This window comes from Ovis canadensis, chromosome 5, assembly GCF_042477335.2.
Source record: "Ovis canadensis isolate MfBH-ARS-UI-01 breed Bighorn chromosome 5, ARS-UI_OviCan_v2, whole genome shotgun sequence".
Classification (NCBI taxonomy): domain Eukaryota; kingdom Metazoa; phylum Chordata; class Mammalia; order Artiodactyla; family Bovidae; genus Ovis; species Ovis canadensis.
The window spans coordinates 34,427,512-34,449,301 of record NC_091249.1 but is presented as its reverse complement, the minus strand read 5'-3'; the positions used below and the strand labels follow the sequence as shown (position 1 = coordinate 34,449,301).

The 21,790-nt window shown below is 35.0% G+C and overlaps 1 protein-coding gene across 5 annotated transcripts in view; it reads right to left on the bottom strand.

Annotated features, from left to right (window-relative positions):
- Nucleotides 1-8,037: 8,037 nt before the first annotated feature.
- KIF3A (kinesin family member 3A) overlaps nt 8,038-21,790 on the bottom strand; it is a 76,350-nt gene continuing 62,597 nt past the window's right edge. For 3 of the 5 annotated variants that reach the window (XM_069591493.1, XM_069591491.1, XM_069591490.1), the window contains 8 exons: nt 15,174-15,330; nt 14,752-14,932; nt 14,210-14,320; nt 13,602-13,727; nt 12,126-12,179; nt 11,545-11,613; nt 10,849-10,973; nt 8,038-8,473 (listed from right to left, as the gene is read on the bottom strand). In XM_069591493.1, coding sequence (XP_069447594.1) covers nt 8,425-8,473; nt 10,849-10,973; nt 11,545-11,613; nt 12,126-12,179; nt 13,602-13,727; nt 14,210-14,320; nt 14,752-14,932; nt 15,174-15,330 — 872 coding nt within the window. In that variant the 3' untranslated portion in view covers nt 8,038-8,424. Of the gene's footprint in view, nt 8,474-10,848; nt 10,974-11,544; nt 11,614-12,125; nt 12,180-13,601; nt 13,728-14,209; nt 14,321-14,751; nt 14,933-15,173; nt 15,331-18,373; nt 18,383-20,453; nt 20,526-21,790 lie in introns of all 5 variants that reach the window. The other 2 variants (XM_069591492.1, XM_069591489.1) reach the window with 1 other exon arrangement.

Sequence of the window (21,790 nt, the reverse complement as noted above, 5' to 3'; positions counted from 1 at the left end):
TGCATGATGTCACTTTAATGGCATAGGCTATATTTGCTTGCCAACTGTTGGGAAAACCCACTTACTGAAGAGACCAAAATTGGTATGAGTCAAAAATGAAACACTCCTTCCCTCTCAAGTTTTCTCACTGGGGACATAATGCATGGTATGATTAAAGAATACAAGGCCACATAAGATGTAAATGATAATTAAAAGAGCTTGCAGATTAAGTGCATAAGTCACATGGATTATCGAAAAATTCTGAATTGAAAAGGTGTCAACTGGATGCTTAGAACATTCTTCTCCTATTGCCACGAGGGTTGTTATATTTAGTCCACGAGCACGGGGGTGGGAGGAATAATTCTAGCACACTACACAGCACTACAGTAAACAAGGGTTAAAGTCCTAATAATGTAAATCCCTTTGATTCTCAAGTCTTAGAACCAACCAATAGACAAAGCATGGAAGACTTAATTATGCTTACAGAACAGACTGTAAATGATATCAAACTGAAAACATAAAAATAAGCTGAAAATGATTAAGAGGTAAAGAGTAAAAGAAGAGAAAGAGAGGTGGGGGCACCAATACCCCCCACTCAGGGAGAGGTCAGCAATATTGTCAAAGGTTGATGGAACATGAACAAGTCAAATATTTATTCAAACTGCAAAAGTAACAGAAGATGTAAAAATAGCTTACTACAAGAATTTGGAAAGGGTAGTATAAATAAGGCAGACTCTCATTTTTCAGTGGAGAAACCAACACAAAATATCTACAGTTTGATAAAAACAGTTGGCATGGTGGTCATGTGTTGATGAATATTGTAGTTGGAGAGGGGTACATGAAGTTTGGTTGCATTACTCTGCTTTTACATGTTTGAAAGTTCTTACAATGAAAAGTGGGGAGGAGAGAACAATAGTGAGTAAATCAAGAAATCCTTGGAATTACAATGGTAACCACCAGAGAAACTAAAAAAAGTGGGGGAAGGTGGATTGTTGAGGATGGGACTTGGAATAAGGAACAAAGGGCAGGAGATTCTTGGCTTTCTACTTGAAGTCTGTGTGTATGACCATGTGCACAAGTGAGAAAATGCTTTTAGAAGTTTAAGTTAGGGGACTTCCCTGGCAGTCCAATGGTTAAGATCCTGCACTGCCAACGCACAGAGTGTGAGTTTGGTCAGGGAACTAAGATCCCACATGCCATGAGGTGCAGCCAAAAGATTAAAACAAATTAAAGTTTAAAAGTTAAAGCACTAAAATTAAAAAGATAGTAACACACACTGGTGCAGATGTGAAAAAACTGAACTATCGCACATTGCTGGTATGATTGGAAAATGGTACAGCCATTCTGGAAAACAGTATGGCAATTCTTCAAAAGATTAAACATAGCTACCATATACTCCAGTAATTCTAATCCTAGGTATCTACACCAAGAGAATTGAAAACATGCCCACAAAAAAATCTCCACACAAATGTTCACAGCAGCATTATTCATTTATAGCAAAAAAGTAGAAATACCACAACTGTCAATCAACTGATGAATGGATAAACAAAATATGGTATAGCCATACAAATATTACTTGGCAGTAAAAAGAAAAGTATTGGCATATGCTATGAAATGGATGAAGCCTGGAAACACTATGCTAATTCAAAGGAGCCAGACAATAATGCCACATATGGTATGATTTCATTTATAAGAAATGCCCAGAAGAGGCAAGTCCACAGAGGCAAAAAGTAGAATACTGGTTGCTAGAGGCTGAGGGGATGAAGGAAGACTGAATGACTGCTAATAGATACAGGCTTTGAGAGTAATGAAAATGCTTTGATATTAGATAGTCGTAATGGCTGTACAACTCTGTGAAACTACTAAAACCCACTAACTTATATACTTAAAAGGATGAATTTTACAGTATGTGACATACCTCAACAAAGTTGCTATTTTAAGCAATTAAAGGGCAAAAAACAAATGTCAAGTCATTGAAATGTGCCTTTAAAGACATGTCTGCAAGAATATGGATCTAGTAACAGTGAATGAGCATTCTCTTTTCATTCTTGCTCACACACATATGACAAAAATTAATACTAGTACTAAAATTATACCAAAACATGTAACATCTTTTTAACCCTTTCAAAATAAGGGAACAAATCAAAAGCTTAAAGTCTCACCCTGACCACAGCCAGTTTCACCCTGCCCACATAAAATACCAGCATGCCAAGGGCAACAAGTAACTAAGAGAGTCATGGAGCCTTCTAAGGCCACAATGAAAACTTTTAATTCATTTGCATTCAATGGCTAATGTGAGCTGTAGTCTGCCACAGGATATGACTTGTGGGTTATAGTTTGTGTATGAGGCCAGGATGGTAAAAAGAAAGGCAGTCGGAACAAAGAGAACAGGCCATGGAAGGATCGTACGTAGGCTCCAGGCACGTCTGTCTGTCATGGATGGAAATATCCAACAGTAAGCACTGGGGTTTAGCAAGGGAGTGAGAGAACATGAACCGAGGAGGACACACGTAAGAAGGGCGAGCAGAGAAACGTCAGGATTAAGTGAAAGTTGAGATGCTAATCGCTTAAGCACGCTCACTTAGGAAACTTAGCTACAGCCCACACCTACTTCATGGGACGTGCGTCTTGTCTACACTTGGAATGTGTGACACGGACAGCACAGGCTGACCCTACCTCCACCTTTTACCTATGAGCAGACTGTCTCTAACTGGCATTTGTAGAGAATACTTACTGAATAAGCAAATGAAAGAAAAGGCAGGTTGCTCAAATCTATAGCTGAATGATCTTCATTGAAACGCAAGCTAGAAATGCCAGCCTCTGATAAAAGTGCACCAAAGGCTCTCTTGTTGCTAGTTGTCAGTGCCCTGTCTGACTTTTTCCCACCCTTCTCGGCAGGTCCTCTTGGTCAGCTTATTAGGGTGCCCACATCACCTGAGAATGCAGAGTTTCAGGGCAAAGCGCAGGGCAGTTTTCTCATGGCCTGGCCTCTCAGCATACAGGGTTAGCCTTGCAATTCCTACCACCTGCCACTGAGGACAAAGCAAGCACTTTGCCTAGTCTCGGAGTTGATTTCCCAGTTCAAGTGATCAGTGCAACTGGAGCTCCATTCCCACGTGGAGTTTCCAAACCTCCTAGTTAGCTGCCTTTGCCCTTGAACACTCAAATTTTCTCCTCAGCTCGTGTTTCTTTGGATCCATCCTTCATGTCACCTTCTTCCTTGTTCAATGTTCAGTCTCTAGGCTGTCTCTTCCTTGCTTGCTTCCTATTAGCCAGCATTAAACCAAACACAAGCATGTTCAGATGTTTTAGGTGGTGACTGCATACCTGGGTACCTGCTATGCAACATCAGTAAAGAAAAGTAAAGATACATAGGTTCCCTCAGCCTAGGGACCAGTCTTGAGGGCAAGACAGCCAGCAAGGAGAGGAGGACGTTGGCTCCTCTGGCCCATGACTGTCCCAGCCTCCAAGGCACAGGTGTGTACATCATCTGCTCTCCCAGCTCCTCTGAATCTAATCCTTCACAATCTTTTCAGCAGTTGCTTTTCTAAAACATAAACAACGTGAGTCACCCCCTTAAGATCCTTCTGTGGCTTCTCACTGCTTAAAGAAAACTCTTCAACAGCTGGATCCTGGCTTGTCTCTTTCCTCTTCAGGATCATCAGTCCCTACCTCTTTTGCCTTACTTCAAGCAGGCCCCCAAGGCACATAAGACTCACATTACTCCTTCTGCCTGGAATGCCTTGCCGTTCCACTGCTTTAACACCTTGAACAGCACTTCTGGGGCAAACCTTTTCTGACCCTCCAGTCAGACAGACATGTGCTAGGCACTGGGTCAGCTGCTAGGGAGGAATGCTGTGCCTGGTAGCTCACCATTCACCCTCCTTCACTACAGCCCTTGACATGTCATTCTCCACTCATATGGGCATGAGCCCTGCATAGGTCCACAGCAAATACAGAAGACACCTGGTGATTGAGCGGCATAACCCATGATGGAATAGAAATCAAGGTCAACATAATATTTCTGTAATGACTCTAGCAGTTTAGGTTGGGTTAGGCAATATCCTCTTGTTAAGATTGGTATCAACTCTGAGAAATATTCTATTCAGTTGTAAAGTCCCAGTTAAATTCCTTTGTAAAGCTGGAGAAATAAACTCTTTGATTAAAAACTAAAATTTCCCCAGGCCTCTAAAAAGGGGTGGGGGAGGGGAGCAGGTATAGAAGAATGTCTGATCTGTCATATTCTTTAGTCAGAGCCATAAACGTGTTTGGGTAAGACAAAGTGATGTTCTGATAACATTGATAAAAGTAACTTTAAGATTGGGTCACAGGAAGCCCAAGATAAATGCTGAGAGGAAACAGGTTCTTTTTGAAGTAGCCTCTTCGTAATCATTTTCCCACACATGTGTTCAACTTCCGAAGGAGGACTGAATACTTGATTTGCTTTGCAAATGAAACAGCTTAAGAATGAGACATTCAGATAATCTTATAGCTTGTTTAGAAGGCTCACTTCAAGTTTAGGCTGCAGCTTCAGAACTGTGTTAACAGTTCCTGTAGGCACATGTGAATTGAGGTACTTTAGGCTGGTACTTGGGATTTTTATTTTGCTCTGTTTTTAGTACTTGAATTTAAAAGAGACTCTCGATGGTCTTCATAAGAAGGTGGGATGAACAATGACCTCAGCAGCATCCTGACAACACAAGCAGCAACAGGCTCCCTGAGGGTGTGCCTTAGTGGTGTTGCTTGGTGAAAGTGAATATCTTAGCTCCAGAATTCAACTGGGGAGGAGGGGCAGCAAGTACTGATTCTCTTGCTTACACTACGGCAGGCCTCTCATCTTACTTTCATATTCTACACATGTGTAGCAGTTTTACACCAACAAGCAGTTGGGAAGAGCGAGAGCAAGATCTGAAATGACCAGAGGAGTCCCCTCTCTATACAAAAAGCACACGGAAATCCTTTGAAACTTGCCGACAAATCAGAACTTCGTAATGTCCACTGTGAACTTCTTGCAGCTGCCTAATAATCAAAAAGTGTTTGTGAAAAGAATGCATGATTAACAATAATTCAAGCAATATTATGGCTTGAGATATTTTGGGCAAATTAAGTTTTTGAAAGAGATGATGATACCATTACCACTAAGATATGTCTTTTACCTTTTAGCGAGATACATTTTCCATACATACTTTTTTAAGTTTCTGTTCTCAAATACCTATTGACAAGGATAATAAAACTTGGATTAAAATTTTTTTTGGTGAAGATAAATTTTTATCAATGAGAAGCATTTTTAAAAAACATCTCTCCCAGGTTTCTGTATCATGATGACTTCTGTTTAAAGACCCGCAACATTAAGAGTTCCTGGTACAAAACTACACAGGCTTCTCTTAACCTCATGAAATTGAGATGTCAAGCACAAAGAACCTGCTTATTAATTATTAAGATCAAGATGGACACAAACACAAAAATAGTTGAGTAAAGAAGCAGACCACAATTACAGGCATTAGGCTAAAGATTTTTATTTCTTAAGCATGCTGTATGTATACATACAATATCACTATATACAACTTGAACAAATACAATTTATACATAAAATACAGGGAAAGTGTGGCTTTTGAAATTAATGCAACAAATTCATCAAACAATTTGTAATTCTGGCCAGCATACAGTATTGTAGTAATGCTATTGAAGTTACTGATGATTTAAATTAGACTACAGTAGAAGTTCAAAGGCACTAGGAAGATCTATGTTTTCTTCTAGCATTTATATCAAAGAGTAACTAAAAAGGAACACAGATGCATATATTAATAAACTGGGCAGACACTGATGTACTTAAATGTAAACTCTACCCATCCTTTAATTTACAGCCCTGAAGAAAAGAGGGGGACTTTCCTTATGATAACAGTTAAGGGAAAAATGTTATTAACAGATGAAAAAGAAACACAACAAACTTAAGCTATAATCATAATTTTTAAAAATACGTTACAGTTGAAGTAGCACCACCCTCTCCCCCAAAGTAACCTTAAATTTCTTGCGGTGAAAAAAAGGTCCCCTTTTCTCAAAAAGTAGATGACACAGCATGTGAAACTGATTCTACTTGTGGGACGAACACATGGATGTAAACCTCCCACCTTAATTACCTCTACACTTCACAAGAATCTAAACAAAAATGGGGAATACTATCATATTTTAATGTCCCAGTTATTACTACATATATTTGCAAGGTTTACTAAAGAACATACCACAAACAACATTCTACCAAGGCTTCTCTTAATAAATATTACTTTTTTAAATTAAAGAGAAAAAAATCGCCATTCACATTCAATAACCTACTTATATGTGACACTCATTTTAAATGTTTCTTATTTCAAATAATAAGCAAATTTATCTATATCTTCTCATGAAACTAACACTGAAGCTACAAAATATTTCATTTGTGGACAACGACACAAAGTAAATATGAAGAAACCACAGGACTGCTATGACTGGAGCTAAGTGAACAGCTTTAACATTAGGTTCCTATGCTTTCACATGGATACTCAGCCCTGGCTCCAATATCTAATCTTGATATCAGTTCTAAAGTAATGCTAAAGCAGCCTATTTTTAAAATTTCTCAATGTTTTGACTTTTTATAGCTTTCTTTTTGTCACTGCAGTGACATGGAAAAGAAAAAAATCTAAGATACTGACAAATTTTCCTTAATGTTTTAAAGCTTAATGCAAAAGTTATCCCTTTTCTATTAAATGGATGGTTAACAGCTAGACCTGTGGACTTTTAAAAAGAAGACATAGTCATTTTTTTTTTACTGATAAAGATTTCTCTAGAGTAATTACTAATAGAGTTAAATGTGCATCTATAACTGCCAAGATATTCTGCTTACACAAAGCTTTTACAAGACATAAGTTCACCTCAAGTCTTCACAGTATCTAAACAATGCCCCACAAAGATAAATGTCTAACTATCTTGCACATCACAAAGAAAACGCTGTTAGTTAAATCCAATTCTTCTTACTTAGAAAATATTCACCATACACAAGATATTTAGTACATTACCTCTGAAATGTACTTTAAGTTTATGGACACATTTTTACACAACTCACAAGTATGCTACCTTCACTCTCATTCTGTACATAGCTTTGCAATTGTAAAACAGTATTTAACCAAACTTACTAATTTATGCAGTCTTAAAACGTGTAGCCAATGTATTTCAGGGGTGACTACATAATTTCAAAACTCCTAAAAGATAAATATATATATATATATATAGTGGTTTTAGAGTAGCATAACTTAAAAAAATAAAAGTTTTTCAAGCAGCCAACAAAAAACAATAATTCTATCTATGACAACTTTTCTTTTTTTTGCTATAAAATAAAAATAATTTCTATTTTAGAGGTATGGTCTAATTGGAATTGTCAATGGAAGAAATTCAGGGAAGACATTTTTCTTTATAAAATAAGAATAAAGACAAAACAAAGTGTTTTAAAGGCAAAGAATTAAAAGGTATTTTTCCTGCGTTGGTTGTATTTTCCAGAAAATGGAGATCTTTCTTAATTGGGAGAGACAGAGCAATTTCCCTCAAAATTTAGAAGTCAGACACAGGAAAATATCTGTTAATCAAGCTTCAAAGTGAACTTAAAAAATAATACCTACAGAGGCAAATATTAGTGACAAATACTTAGCTTAATTTTCTGTAACTGGGTGACTCCTTTATATTTAGTTACAAATTCAATGTTTCAAGAAATATGAAATCAAAATTTTTGACCTGAAGTTAAAGTGGCAGAAAAGGTCAAGAGAGGTCCAGATGAAACATATTTTCAGCTTTTGTTTCTTAAACATGTATACTTCTAGACTATCAAATCATAAAAGTATTCTATAGATCAATAAGATCATCCATCTCATACATTAAATGCAATGAATGTGAGTATAAAAATTAGAACATATTTTAGAAGGCCAGGTGGGTGTTAGGATTCCATCATCTCTTAGCTATGCAGCCCATACATTCATATGCAACAGGAAACCACAGGACAACTAGACCTGCAACTTTCTATGTGCGAAACAGGACTTTTTCTTTTTTTTTTTTTTTCTATGTTGAATATCTGTCCAGTTATCTAAATAGATAGTAGTTGAGTAAATCACTAGTAGACTTATGCATACATTTAAACTGCAACTCTCTATAGTATGAACTGCTCCTTCAACTTCCCTGCTCAGTATAAGTTGAAAAAGTAATTATGACAATTTGAACAATTACCAGTGGTACAATTTTAATGTTATATTAACTTAATATATATGGACTAAAAGATATTAGGCAAATTATTAGTTTCAGTCTTACTCCATGATTTACAAGTTGCATTACTGGAAATTACACAAAAGTCTTCAATGTTTTAATTAAATATTTTATCCAGGCATGAGAATATCACTAATTTTTATTCTGACTTTAAGTCTGTAACGTTTACTGAAGTAAAGAGTCAATTACAGTTTCAGGCTTTGCAGAACGCTTTCTGTTTGGAGAAGAGAAAAAGAAAACATGAATGCTTCCCTAAAAGACAAAAGTACAAACACTTTACATTATGCAGCAGATAATATTAAGCACCCAGAGAATCTAGAAACCAGTCAAGGTTTGACATGCTATGTTAACAGATCAATTAATGCCTGCCTTTCCAGGCTAGGGAAAAGTCACTTAGAGTGAGCCCAAGAGCATGGCACTGCTCTCCACCACCCACAGTGATGAGGGAATGAGTGAATGATAAATCAAACTAGACAATGTGGACAGGCCGAGTGGTCTGCATGCCTGCCAGATTTGAACTCCTTGATTATCTCTTCTGGAGTGTGCTAAAGGTTCCAGCTTATTCAGTGAAAATCAGAGCCACAAACTACCCGGAGCAACCCCTCATAGATGACTGTGTAGGAACTGATGGAAATGCTCCATTAATCTATCATGTTTAGTGCAGTTTTGCTTAGTACACTGAACTATATGTTTCTAATGAGGAACATCACACTGAACATTATTAACTAATGTAATTTAATATCAAAAACCATTTAATGTGTATATTTGTCTATATTTATGACCATTTACTGTTTTCACAATACAGCAGGCTAATTCTGGTACACAGAGGTGCTGGGTTTGGCTCATCTAATGTTCACTCACATTTTTTTTTTTTTAGATTAACAAAAAAGTACATTATTTTAAAATCAGCATTCTGAAATCTGTATCCAAATACCTTACTAAATTATTTGCTTGGCTGTTTTAGGTCCACATAGTTTCTTAAAAGTGACTAAAAACAGAGACTTCATATAAATAATTCTTATTTCTGGTTTCTCCTTTGATACAGGGAGATCCAGAAACAATGGGCCCTCTTCCCCCAAACTCACTAGAAACAGGGCAGCAGCTACTCAGACCACGCTCTGTTCCATTTTACCCCAGCACATCAATGCCTATTTTTCTCCTGCATTGAAGCCAACTGTCTTACCATTTATCATCACACTTGTCTGTTACTTTTTTTTTTTTTTTACTAACTGCAAAGTTAGGAGGAAAATACCTCCATTAAAAGTGAAAAACTTAATGATCTAGAGGAATTTGTATTTCTTTGAACCAATTTGCTTCATTCATTAGTAATACATGCACAGCTTCCTTTGGCATATGAAAAGCTTTTCATGTCTGACATCTAAATGCTGGAGAATGTAAAAATTTGTATACTTTTAATATGCTGATTTCTCCTTCCAAAATTTATAAAAGTTAGGTTATGCCTATAAGATTATATAACACAAAACCATTAAAACTTAAGACTTTTGAATTACATGTAGGATGAAGGCTATGGACTCAAAGTAGGGAAAAATAAAACCTTATTATTTCCTATCATTTTAGGAGCCCCAAAGTCTTACAGTCAGTTTAAATAAGCTGAACAGTATTTGATGTAAGGAAGGGACAGAATAAACAAGCTCCAGCCCAGGACTTTCATATCCTGGTTTCCCTGGGCTACATTACAATATGTTTAAACTACTCAACAGTCAAAACTAGACCACAAAGGAGAGGGAATGGTAGTCAGAGAAGTTATCCTTAACTGGTAACTGAGGAAATCAAGGTTCTTGAGGCAATATTCATGACAGAAAAAATGAATCAGTTGAATACAATACCTTGAGAGTCTAACCTAGGCAAATTAATTGGCATCTCACCAGAAAAATTAATACAAGATCGAGGAATTTGCCTTATTACACATTTGGAAAGAACAAAGTAAATTAGAAATAAATTCTACTAGTCAGGAGGGCTAAAGAAGTTAGAAGACCTTATTTCTTTAGCCAGATCTTTATTCACTCAAATCCGAACTATATAAGGACTTGAATTATTTAGTTAAATAGTTACCATGTTAATTGGGTTTCCCTTGTGACTCAGCTGGTAAAAAATCCACCTGCAGTAAGGGAGACCTGGGTTCAATCCCTGGGTTGGGAAGATCACCCACTCCAGTACTCTGGCCTGGAGAATTCCATGGACTATACAGTCCATGGGGTAGCAAAGAGTTGGACACGACTGAGTGACTTTCACTATCATGTTAATTAAATTTCCCTTCAATTCTGTTCAGTTGCTTAGTCATGTCCGACTCTTTGCAACCCCATGAATCGCAGCACGCCAGGCCTCCCTGTCCATCATCAACTCCCAGAGTTTACTCAAACTCATGTCCATCGAGTCGGTGATGCCATCCAGCCATCTCATCCGCTGTCATCACCTTCTCCTCCTGCCCTCAATCCCTCCCAGCATCAGTCTTTTCCAATGAGTTAACTCTTCGCATGAGGTGGCCAAAGTATTGGAGTTTCAGCTTTCGAATCAATGTACCTAATTTGAAAATCTCATTGCCTTTGGCTCATGGGACCCAGTTCTTACCTTCTCCCAGTCTTTGGCCTTGCTTTTCCCTTTGAAGTCCGTGGCCTCTCTAATTTCATCAAGGACTGCCGAAGGCTCTCCTCAGTATAGGCAAGATACACATGAGAAAGGTCCACTTCAAAGGGCTATATAAAGGAAAGGAATAAGACATTCTAACACACAGATTTGAGGGAAGACTTAAAATACTGAATAAACTCCTAGAAAAAAGCCAGAGACAAAACCAAATAAGTATCTACAGATATATTTTTCTAATGCCATATATTGCAAATGTATTCACCAATCATTGGTGAAGAAACCCTGACCCACTATAAATTCCTCAGTAGTAAAGAGAAACTGTTGGTTTTTCCCTAAAGCTGTTGCTTTCTCTTGTTAACCTAAGATTAGGACCAGCTTTGAGAGGGACAGACACATTCTAGTCTCTAAACAAATCCCCAAGACCCAGAGAAGTGGTAAAAGTTTCTGAAGAGGACTCCATGCCCCTCTTGTGATACAGAAATGATAAGCTGCCCCCATGACTGCAGGTAAGCAGAACTGTCCTAATAATCACCTGATTCTAGAGCCTCTACTCTCAAAAGATTAGCCTATTTTTCAGCAGAGCTGATTTACAGATATCATGATAACACAATCTAGCGACCACATTCCTTATAAAGAACCAACTGTAATTTGTTTTCTTAAAAAAAAAAAAGGCACTCTTACATCTTTCTCCTTTTTATCTGGAACTGGAGTCTGCTTTCTCATGTTATTTCCTGTGTAGGCAACACATTTCTCAAAAAAGAGAAAAAAGACAGGGAGAATTACCTTAATTAGCAATTAATACTATGAATGAGGCAAATCACTATGAGATATTCTGAGGGTACACTCATAAAACATGATTTGAGGGATTTCCCTGGTGGTCCAGTGTTTAAGAATCCACCTGCTAATGCAGGGGACGTGGATTCAAGTCCTGGTCAGGAAACTAAGACCCCACATGCCACGGGGCAACTAAGACCCAACACAGCCAAATAAGTAAATAAATGTTTTTTTAAAAAAAGAACAAAACATGACTTGAATGCTGGGACAGAAAGGGAGACCCAGAGGTCATTCAGTCCTACACACCAACCAATAATACCATCTCTCCTGAATATTCTGTGTTATAACCTTTAATCATCTTATCCATCCTAGTGGATGACCATCGGATTCATCCTCTGGACCAACCTCCCCACTGTGGCCAGCACAACTCCCGTCTATAGGAAGTATTCCATTAACTGTTTCATAAAAGGATGAAGGTTAATACTCACTAGCTGCCATTCTCCTATGTCTTCATTCCAATGGACATAGTTTTCAATCATTTCCTTTTAAAAGAGTCAAGGATGATCTACTTTTAATATTAGTAACATTTAAAATACTGAGTTAAACATGGAACTAAAATCTTAATATATTAAGTGAAAAAAGTTAAGTTTCAAAACATTATGTATTGCATGATGCCCTTTTTGGGCTTCTCAGATAGCTCAGTGATAAAGAATCTGCCTGCCAATGCAGGAGACACAGGAGAATGAGGGTTCAATCCCTGAGTTGGGACGATCCCCTAGAGAAGGCAATCGCAGCCCACTCCAATATTCTTGCCTGGAAAATCCCATGAAAAGAAGAGACTGCCAGGCTACAGCCCATGGGTTTGCAAGGAGTTGGACATGACTGAGCAACTGAGTAAGCACATGCAATGCCTCTTTTATAAATTTAAAAATATATACCTTCAAGGAATATAAGTAGATGCAATTAAACTATATAAAAATAAAAAGCAAGGAAATAAAGAATTTAGGATTCAGGATGGTGGATACCTTGAGTGTGAAGAGGTAAAGGAATGGAAGAGGGGAGAGAGAAACCATTTGGTTAGAAATAGGTCACTATAATGGTCCTAGATTTTGTTCTGGGTGACAAGTTAACTACAAAATAAGTAAATAAAAGAAGGCCATCCAAGGACCATCAAGAACAGTGTACTGTGAACCAAATATTAATTCTAAAAGAAAGAAAGAAAAGAAAATTAAAGAGAAAAAGAAAAAAATATTAAGCTTATATTTAGACAAATTTCTTAAAACTGTACACAAATTTAAAAGAAAATTTAAAAGGAAAAGAAAGAAAAAAATTAAAGCTTATATTTAGACAAATTTCTTAAAACTGTACATAGATTTAAAATAAAATTTAAAAATCAATGTTAAAGTCTACTAAAATGTACTGGAAAGAGATATTTGGTGAAAAGAGTAATAGAGGCTCTGATTTTAAAACTATTCTAGTATTCAGAGTTAGCATCTATCTAGAGATGGATGGCAGTGATCATTGCACAATATTGTAAATGTACTTAATGAAATGTACAAAAGTTAAAATGGTGAATTTCGTATGTCTATTTTACCACTTCACCTCAAATGCACAGAATTAGCATCCGTAAACAGGAAAAAAAAATTAGCACAGTTCTGTTTATTCTATTCAAAGGTAAAGAATGTTGAAAAAATAAATAGGACCTATGCCTTTACATGAATTACATGAATCTGGCCTTTCTCCTAAGGAATGAGGAATTCTTATTCAGATAGATAGTTACTCAAATGGAGAATAATATATTAAGAAAAGTTAACAGCTGGAGTGAAATGTGATGGAATTAAAGAAAATGTTATCAGCAAATGACATGTAAATATTTACCGCTAATTAAATTAGAAATTGCATTTCTTTAGTCCTTAACCCCAGCCAAGTGACCTAATATTTAAGTCAGAGAACTTCCCACTTACTTGATAATCCTGAGGTATAAAGTTATCAATAATAAGCATCTGAAGTCTCAGTTCCCGGCTAAGTTGTCGAATGTTCTCCAAGAGGCCTTCAATTTCCCTCTGATGTTCTTGTTGGAGATCAGCCATCTACCAGAATCAATGAAAATACTAAGGACAAGTAAGATTTTAAATACAAAACAATTTCATCTGACAGGGCAGTAGTCTAGGAAACCTTGTAAAAGCTTACCCAGTTCTCTTGCAAAAACAATGGACAGAATAATATAACACTATCACTGTTTACCACATTAACAGCTGAAATAAACTATTTTTACTAGCTTAACAGATGAAATTTAAAATTGCACAAAAGGCGAAAATTTCATTTCTGTAAAACTGTAAGCACACTTTATGACTCCCCTTTAGGATTCTTAATCATACTTGCTGCTAAGTCGCTTCAGTCGTGTCCGACTCTGTGCGACCCCATGGACTGCAGCCTACCAGGTTCCTCCGTCCATGGGATTTTCCAGGCAAGAATACTGGAGTGGGTTGCCATTGCCTTCTCCTGTATAATCATACTTAATCAAAGCTAAAAAATTCAAACAACAATAATAGGTAATTTCTAAGAGATCAACCTCTGACTTTGCAGCCATCAGCATAGTCCAAACTTTCTTTAATTTCTTGGTCTTTCCTTGTGCTTCTTCTTGTAAACTGGTATACTTTTCTTCAATATCCAAGCGTTCTTGCTATGACAAAAAGTGGTGAACTTCAGAATAATTTTCTTCATTAAAACTTAATTATTTAACAAATGATATAAATGTTTAGCAAGTATTATCTTTCAAAGTGAAAGTGAAGTTGCTCAGTCGTGTCCGACTCTTTGCGACCCCATAGACTGTAGCCTACCAGGCTCCTCTGTCCATGGGATTTTCCAGGCAATAGTACTGGAGTGGATTGCCATTTCCTTCTCCAGGGGATCCTCCCAACCCAGGGCTCGAACCCAGGTCTCCCGCATTGTAGACAGACGCTTTACTGTCTGAGCCACCAGGGAAGTCACTATCTTTCAAAGCAATCCATAGACATGCTTTAAAATTTTATTAAGATTATAGACGTTCAGCTTTTCACTATAAAAGTAAATACCTCAGATGAAACATCAACCAATAATAAAAATTCACATTACCTCTTTTTCCTCAAGTTCTCTACGAAGTTGCTCTGCTCTTTTTCTCCTTTCTTCCAGTTCCATGTTGGATTCTTCAAGAAGTTTCTCTTGTTCCTCAGCTTTTGCCAACAAATCAACACCACCAACAATTACCTTCTTCTCCAGTGCAGATAATTTCTCTAGCAAAGACTGATGCTCCTGTCTGTTAATTAAAACGAGAATACACAATATCCATCAATTATGTACTATTCTACTAAATTTACCCAAATGTAACAAAAATTTAGATATATAATTTCAAAATAGGAATGTAATTACATCTCTCTCAAATTACACAACTGGGTAGTATTGCTTTTAATTACAATTCAATTTTCTTGCTTATGAATACTGTAAGAAAAAAACCAGAAATTTAAATCACAAATTCATCTCAATTCAGTAATACTCACTGGGCCTTAAGAAGATCTTTTTCCCGTTTCTCTAACTCAGCTCTAGCCTTGTTTCTTTCTTCTTCTTCCATGTCAAGCTTTGTTTCAAGTGCTTTTCTCTCTTCATCAATTTTTGCTTGCATTTCAACCATCTTATCTGGGGAAACTTTCTTTTTACCTGTTTGAGTCATTTAATTGCAACAATCACTTCAGAGTCAGTATTTCAGACGTACACATTATATTCAAAAGATACACTCCTCAAGAAGACAAAATCAAATCTCAACATTTTAAGGAAATCAACTGAACAGTATTTTTTATTTCTACTTATTATGTTCCTAAGATTTTTTTTAACTGCTAAATTCAAACTGTTGTCCAACTGTGCAATGATAACTAAGAACAAAAGTAAGTAAAAGAGAAACATGAGACGAGTAGGAAAAAATAAGAGGGAGATTAACAGGAAAACCAAATAAGTAAAAAAGCAAAGACCTCTGTATCTCCAAATAATATATTTCATCAAAAAAGCAATATCATTATTTAGTTACTTTTTTCTGATAACCAGGTACAAAACCAAGTTGCTTCTCAAAACACCTTCCCACAAAATTTATTAAAATAAATGAATAAGTAAAAGTCACACACAAATCAGACAGAATTTATATCAAGTAGTTTTTAACATTGAATATATCTCCAGAGGTTTTTAAAAATTTTACTTGATAAAATTACTTGAAAGTATTTTATTTCATAGCATACTTTCTTTTTTTTACTTTAATTTACAATACTGTATTGGTTTTGCCATACATTGACATGAATCCACCACGGGTGTACATGTGTTCCCAAACATAGCATACTTTTAAAGGAAGTAATGCTACACTAATTATGTAACAGTTACACAGTAATTAACCAGGCATTTTTTAGTTGCTGAGCTGTTATGACATATCATCAAATCTTAAATGAACAACTAAATGACTTATTATGTCAAATTCAGGATCCTAAATCTCTCTAAGTCAGATTAAACATTTCAAGTGTTAAATATAAGTGGAAATATTATCAAATAATACAGCTAGAAATACAATTTCCAAATGACTATTTTGATTATAATGCCTAACATAATGTTTTATATATATATATAAAATAAATGTTCATTAAAGATTTAATGAATTTCAAAATCATGAAATTAAAATGAAAAATAAAAAAAGAAAAACCAGCTTATTAAACTCGTTATGAAACCGAATTAAAGATAATTCATTTCTGGTAATACAATTTCTTTGAAATGTACTTTCCTTCAGAAAAAACAATCAAATTTTTCGTAGAACTGGTCTGAGGCGCTCCTGAAAGCTTTCTGTCATTCTTAACTTCCTTCCCAAAGGACCACAGAAGAGTGTAGAAGAATTTATAAACTGTTAATGTCTCCACCCAAAAACTAACCCCACATGCTGACAAGGAAAGAGAACTGAAAAATAAAGATGATGGAGATATATATATCTGAATAAACTCTTTCAGGAACCACAAGACGATGAATCATTCACAGGCTTTAATTCTTTGGGTTAAAATCATATAAAACCCCCAAATGTTTAAAATACATTACCCTTCACTTCTTCAGAAATATAAGTCCAAAGCAAACTAAAGCCACAAGATGAATAAGTTAAATAAAAGAGTAAACAAAAGCACTGATCCAAATTCATGCTTTGGTGTGGTGTGATTCATTGCATCCCGAAGTCAGGATACAGACCTGACTCTATTGGCTTTTTTGGCACAATCACCTGCATTGAACACACTGAACTATACTGCTAAAAAGTAATATTAAAAAGTAATTTAACTCTTATTCCCAATGAATTCCTAGAAAGAATTTCCCATCAGTAGTAACTATTTCTCAGAAATTTGAGGGGGAAAAGTGTAAGTTCAGGTATAAAGTAAGTGTATGCACTAAAATAATTGTGACTTCCTTTAGATTCTAAAACTATGGTGAAGAAAAAATGGCAAATACGTTAAAAATTGTACATGTGAAAACTGTATGTGTATAGAGGAAATGGTCCCGTCAACACACGTACATTCCTTTTTTAGGCTTCTAGGGTTGCAACTGTGTTGTTAGTTAAAAATACAAAGTTTCCAAATGCATTAAAAAGCACCTAAATAAGAAAATATAAATATGTGTAGAGATACAAAAGCACATGCCTACTGATGAACTACTACTATGCCTGAACTGCCTCACTTATTCAAAATCATTCAGGTAACATTTTCAAACTAATGTTTTAGCAGCAAAAATCTTACTGTGTTCTCACAGCATTTTCATAAAAATGACCATATATACATAGTTTCAGTTTCAAAAGTCTGATATTTAAGTAATATATTATTTTAGTCAGAATTAGTCTGATGAATTGTATTTATTGTAAGCTAAATGTGGATATGTACCAACTCCAACAAGGCACTTAAAAACATGATATTATGAAAAGTTACGTTTGGATTTTTTTTTTAAGATTTAAAAAAATATTAATGAATCAAACCAACCAACCAAAAAAAAAAAAAAAAAACTTCTAAAATTGTAAAAATTTAACACAAAGTTTCAGGTAAAAAAATCTAAAAAGAATGTTAATGCCACAGAATATTTAACTGAGCCAAAGAGGAGTGATAATATTTTAATTCCCATCTACCACATCCTCTAACCAAAACTGAGGTGGACTTCAGCAAGGCAAAATTAAAGGGAAGAATTTTAGGAACTATTAATTGAATTAACTTCATTTCCATTACATGAGTATTCATGGCCATACATAACCAGGCATTTGAGTCCTCGCTTTAAAAAAAAGGAGAAAAATGCTCATATATGAAATCATTTATATTTCTAAAATTTGGCTTACTAGGTCTTTAAGAATTTAGAGAAATGATTATGCCATGTGGTTCTGGTGATATATTTATTTTTATTGTTTATTTTGTTAATTAGGTCTAGAATATACAATGTGTTTGTCAATGTAAAGCTTGTAGTTCAGAATTGTTTCCTTAAGAAGGTAATTTGGAAACTAAAATGTTCCTAATACCTTCGTTAATAAAAACTGAAATAAGTTTTTTAAAAAAGGAATTAAAAAAAGCTAAAGCTGAAAGATACTTTAAAATACAAGACAGATACTTACCTTGTAAAAAAATGAATTAAAAAATTGTAATGTGGTTAAATAACAAAGTTCTCTATAGTTTAAATAATTGTACCACGTGGAGTGCAAATCAATCACACCAACCTGCTTGATCTTTCAACAAGTAGTAGTAAGCAAATCGGAGACAGGAAGCATACGCACAGAGATGAAGAGGAAAAAAGAAAAAAACATTATTTCTTTTGTAAAACAAAGAAAAATGTATTATAGCATTTATTTACAGTATAAGTATAGGAGTAAAATTATTATACAAACTGAAATAGAGCAGTTTTATGCAAAAAGAAAAGTATATTCAACATAATCAGAGATGATAATTTAAGCAAGGATAGTAAGATTAATTTAGTCATATTTCTAATCAACCTTGACTCCCAAACTTGCAAATATAACAGTTGAGCAACAAATGGAGGACATGGAATTGGGAACCTGCTAAGACCTGGCAAGTAATATAAAGAGCAAAACAGGAAATAAAGCCAATTTTAAAAATTAGTAAGTTAAAAGTAGCAAAAGTTACACTGTCCATTTTCAAAATTTCCCAATTCAATGACCTCTAATAAGGATACATTACAGGTGTGCCCCCCTTTAAGAAAATCGAACGCAAAACCTTCAACCAACTAAACAAACTAGAGAAATTTGCAGTGATCATGTGACTAACAAAAGCACTTAATAATTTTTAAAGATAGCAATTCTCCCAATACAACTGATTTCCCAACTTGATTTATAAGCATTTTCAAGAAATGCTTATTGCATAAAGTGAAGTACACCTGTACAGTAACAAACTTGCATTCAATCTATTAGTAGACTGTTAAGGGTAATTATAATGATTCTACAGAAGTAAATGATCAATTGATGATTCAAGCAAACAACACCTTAAAAAAAGGGCCATTCATATTTTTAAAAAGGAAGGTACATACATGTTACACACAGCAACCACATGCTGGGGCAACCATCTTTCCACGTCATCAACATACCCACAGTGCAACAAAAGAACTTAACATTATACACTAGGTCCACAAAGAGTAACTAAAACTGCTTGAACTACAATTCATTTCATAACAAATTTTCATGTAAATACTTTTGAAGAATTAAGGTAAAATTTTAAAACAGAAAATTATAGTACCTCCCACTCAGATATTTTCTTACATTTAGCAATGTATAATATACAAAATGAGACTTCTATGTGGTTTCTAAAGCAACGTCATGTCTTTTGAGTTAGCTTATAAAATTAATTGTCTTGAAAAAAATATAAGAACAATAGAGAAAATAATTCCTAACATTCTGAGAATTCTTCCTCTAGAAAGCTAAAAGCATGAGAATAACCAAATGTTTTTGTTATTAGTTTTGGAAAGGTAAGAATATATAGATAATGCTTTAAAAAGCAGTAAGCTGCAAGCTAGTATAAGAAAGCATCAATTCTCTTTTCTTCTGAAACTAAAATATAAATAAAATTAATAATACTTTTCAAAATAATCGATTTAAATTATGGTTTAAGAAAAAGCTTTAGGTTTGAAATAAGTCAAGACAGATCCTGCACAATTTCTTGTGGATCGGAATTCTCTAATCATAACATAGAAAGTTTCTTAAAATCAATCAGGTCATTTAGAAATAGAGATAAATGGTCATTTGATATAAAATACCATTCAATTTATCTTTACTTGCTTCAAAGTTTACATTTTTTCTTTATTTGGGAGCTTTTGGTCTTAAGTTACCCCTAAGAATAGGACACCAAAGCATAAAATCTTTTTAACTACAAGATATGTTATAATGGGCACCATTGTACTTCCAAATATAATGTATACCGTTGAAATTCACAATTTTGTTTTTATAGGTAGGTCCCTTGCACTGACTAGGATGTATGATGAAACACGAAAAGGAACCATAAGTTATTCTCTTATACAGCTTACTAGCTCTCTTTACATTATCTCAACTGCAAAAGCATGAATCTCTCTTCCATTGTCTCAAACATAAGCTTAAGCATATGTTTTAACAATTATGGTTAACAGGAAGCAATGAAGAGGGGAGGAAAAATCACCACATGCTTTGTTTTACTCAGAAGTCCAACATATATTCTTTAAGTCATGACAGGGAGCGGTGCAGCATTTCTCAAATGAAGCCCATGAGTTATGGAAAAGCCAAAGCTCTGTTAGAGAATTTAAGAGCTACCACTCACTAGGCAAGAACTTATCCAGAGGTTTCTCTATGACAGAACATGTGGAGTCTGAACTACTGCTGCTGCTACTGCCTGGAAGACAAAGAAATGAGCCCAACGGGAACCAAAGAAAGAGGAAACAAGAAAATGAACACATACACAGAGAAAGAATTTTAAAGGACAATCAAGTTTTGTATTAAAGAACCAAAACTTACTTTCCCTTAAAATCAGTCTTGGCAGTCTATGTAGTATTCTCTAATTACAAAGCCATACAGGGGAATTAGAAACTGTATTCCTTTAAGTATCCACTGTAGGCAAACCTCACTATTCACTTAAAGTATAGTAATTCAGAGGTTTGGAATGACAAGAATAAAAAACAAGTCACTTGGTGACAAGTAAGTCTATTTAAACCATTTACGTTGATAAACTAAAAGAACTGAGCTTTCAAGTCCTGCACGATTAAAGTTATAGGAATGATAAATTACCCTTTAATACAAACAGTTTGGGTATGTCTCCAATTTCACTCTTTTATCTCCAAAACATCAAACTAACAGATATACATGTTCAAGGTTTCACAGCAGAACTTTAGAAGGCTTACTGAAATTTTGAAAATTTCTAAGCCTGGAAGGAAGAGGTTACTATTAAATGTTTTAATATAGTAAGTAAGCAGTAGCATTTTTCTAAATTCAAATTTTCATTTTTAAACAAATCTATTATCTGTCTTAGCTTTGAGTAGCTTACTCTGAAAAAATAGGTATGGACACAAAACCGTTTCTCTGAATCAGGGATCAGCAAACACTTGCTGTAAAGGGACAGAAGATAAGTGCTTTAGGCTTCACAGGCCATACAGACGCATGTGAAGACGGCTGCAGACTGTATGTAAACAAATGAACATGGCTGCTTAATAAACTATATTTACAAAAACAGGTGGTGGGCTGATTTTGGTCAGCAGACTACTTGCCAACTCTTGCTCTAAATTATATTTTTCCTGCCTTTTGAAGGATTCTCTATGGCTTTTAAATTTGGGACACCTGATCAAACAGTGATGAGTTATTTTCAGCAAGAACACTTTAATAAGACAAGCAAAATATGCACCAGCTCGAAAACAATGATCCACATTAATGGAAGAGAGTTCTGAAATAAATATTCAGATAAAAAGATCTGAAATGTAGGCCATTATAATGTATCTCTCTCTTTTGCACTGTCATCTGTATCTTTATCACAATATACAGCTTTAATTGATACTTGGAAACAAACACTCCGTTAACAGACCAGTACATTTTATAAAGAAAATACATTTTACATGCTATTATATAATAGAACCCTTCTACAAATTTATTAAAAATTCAATAACTTCT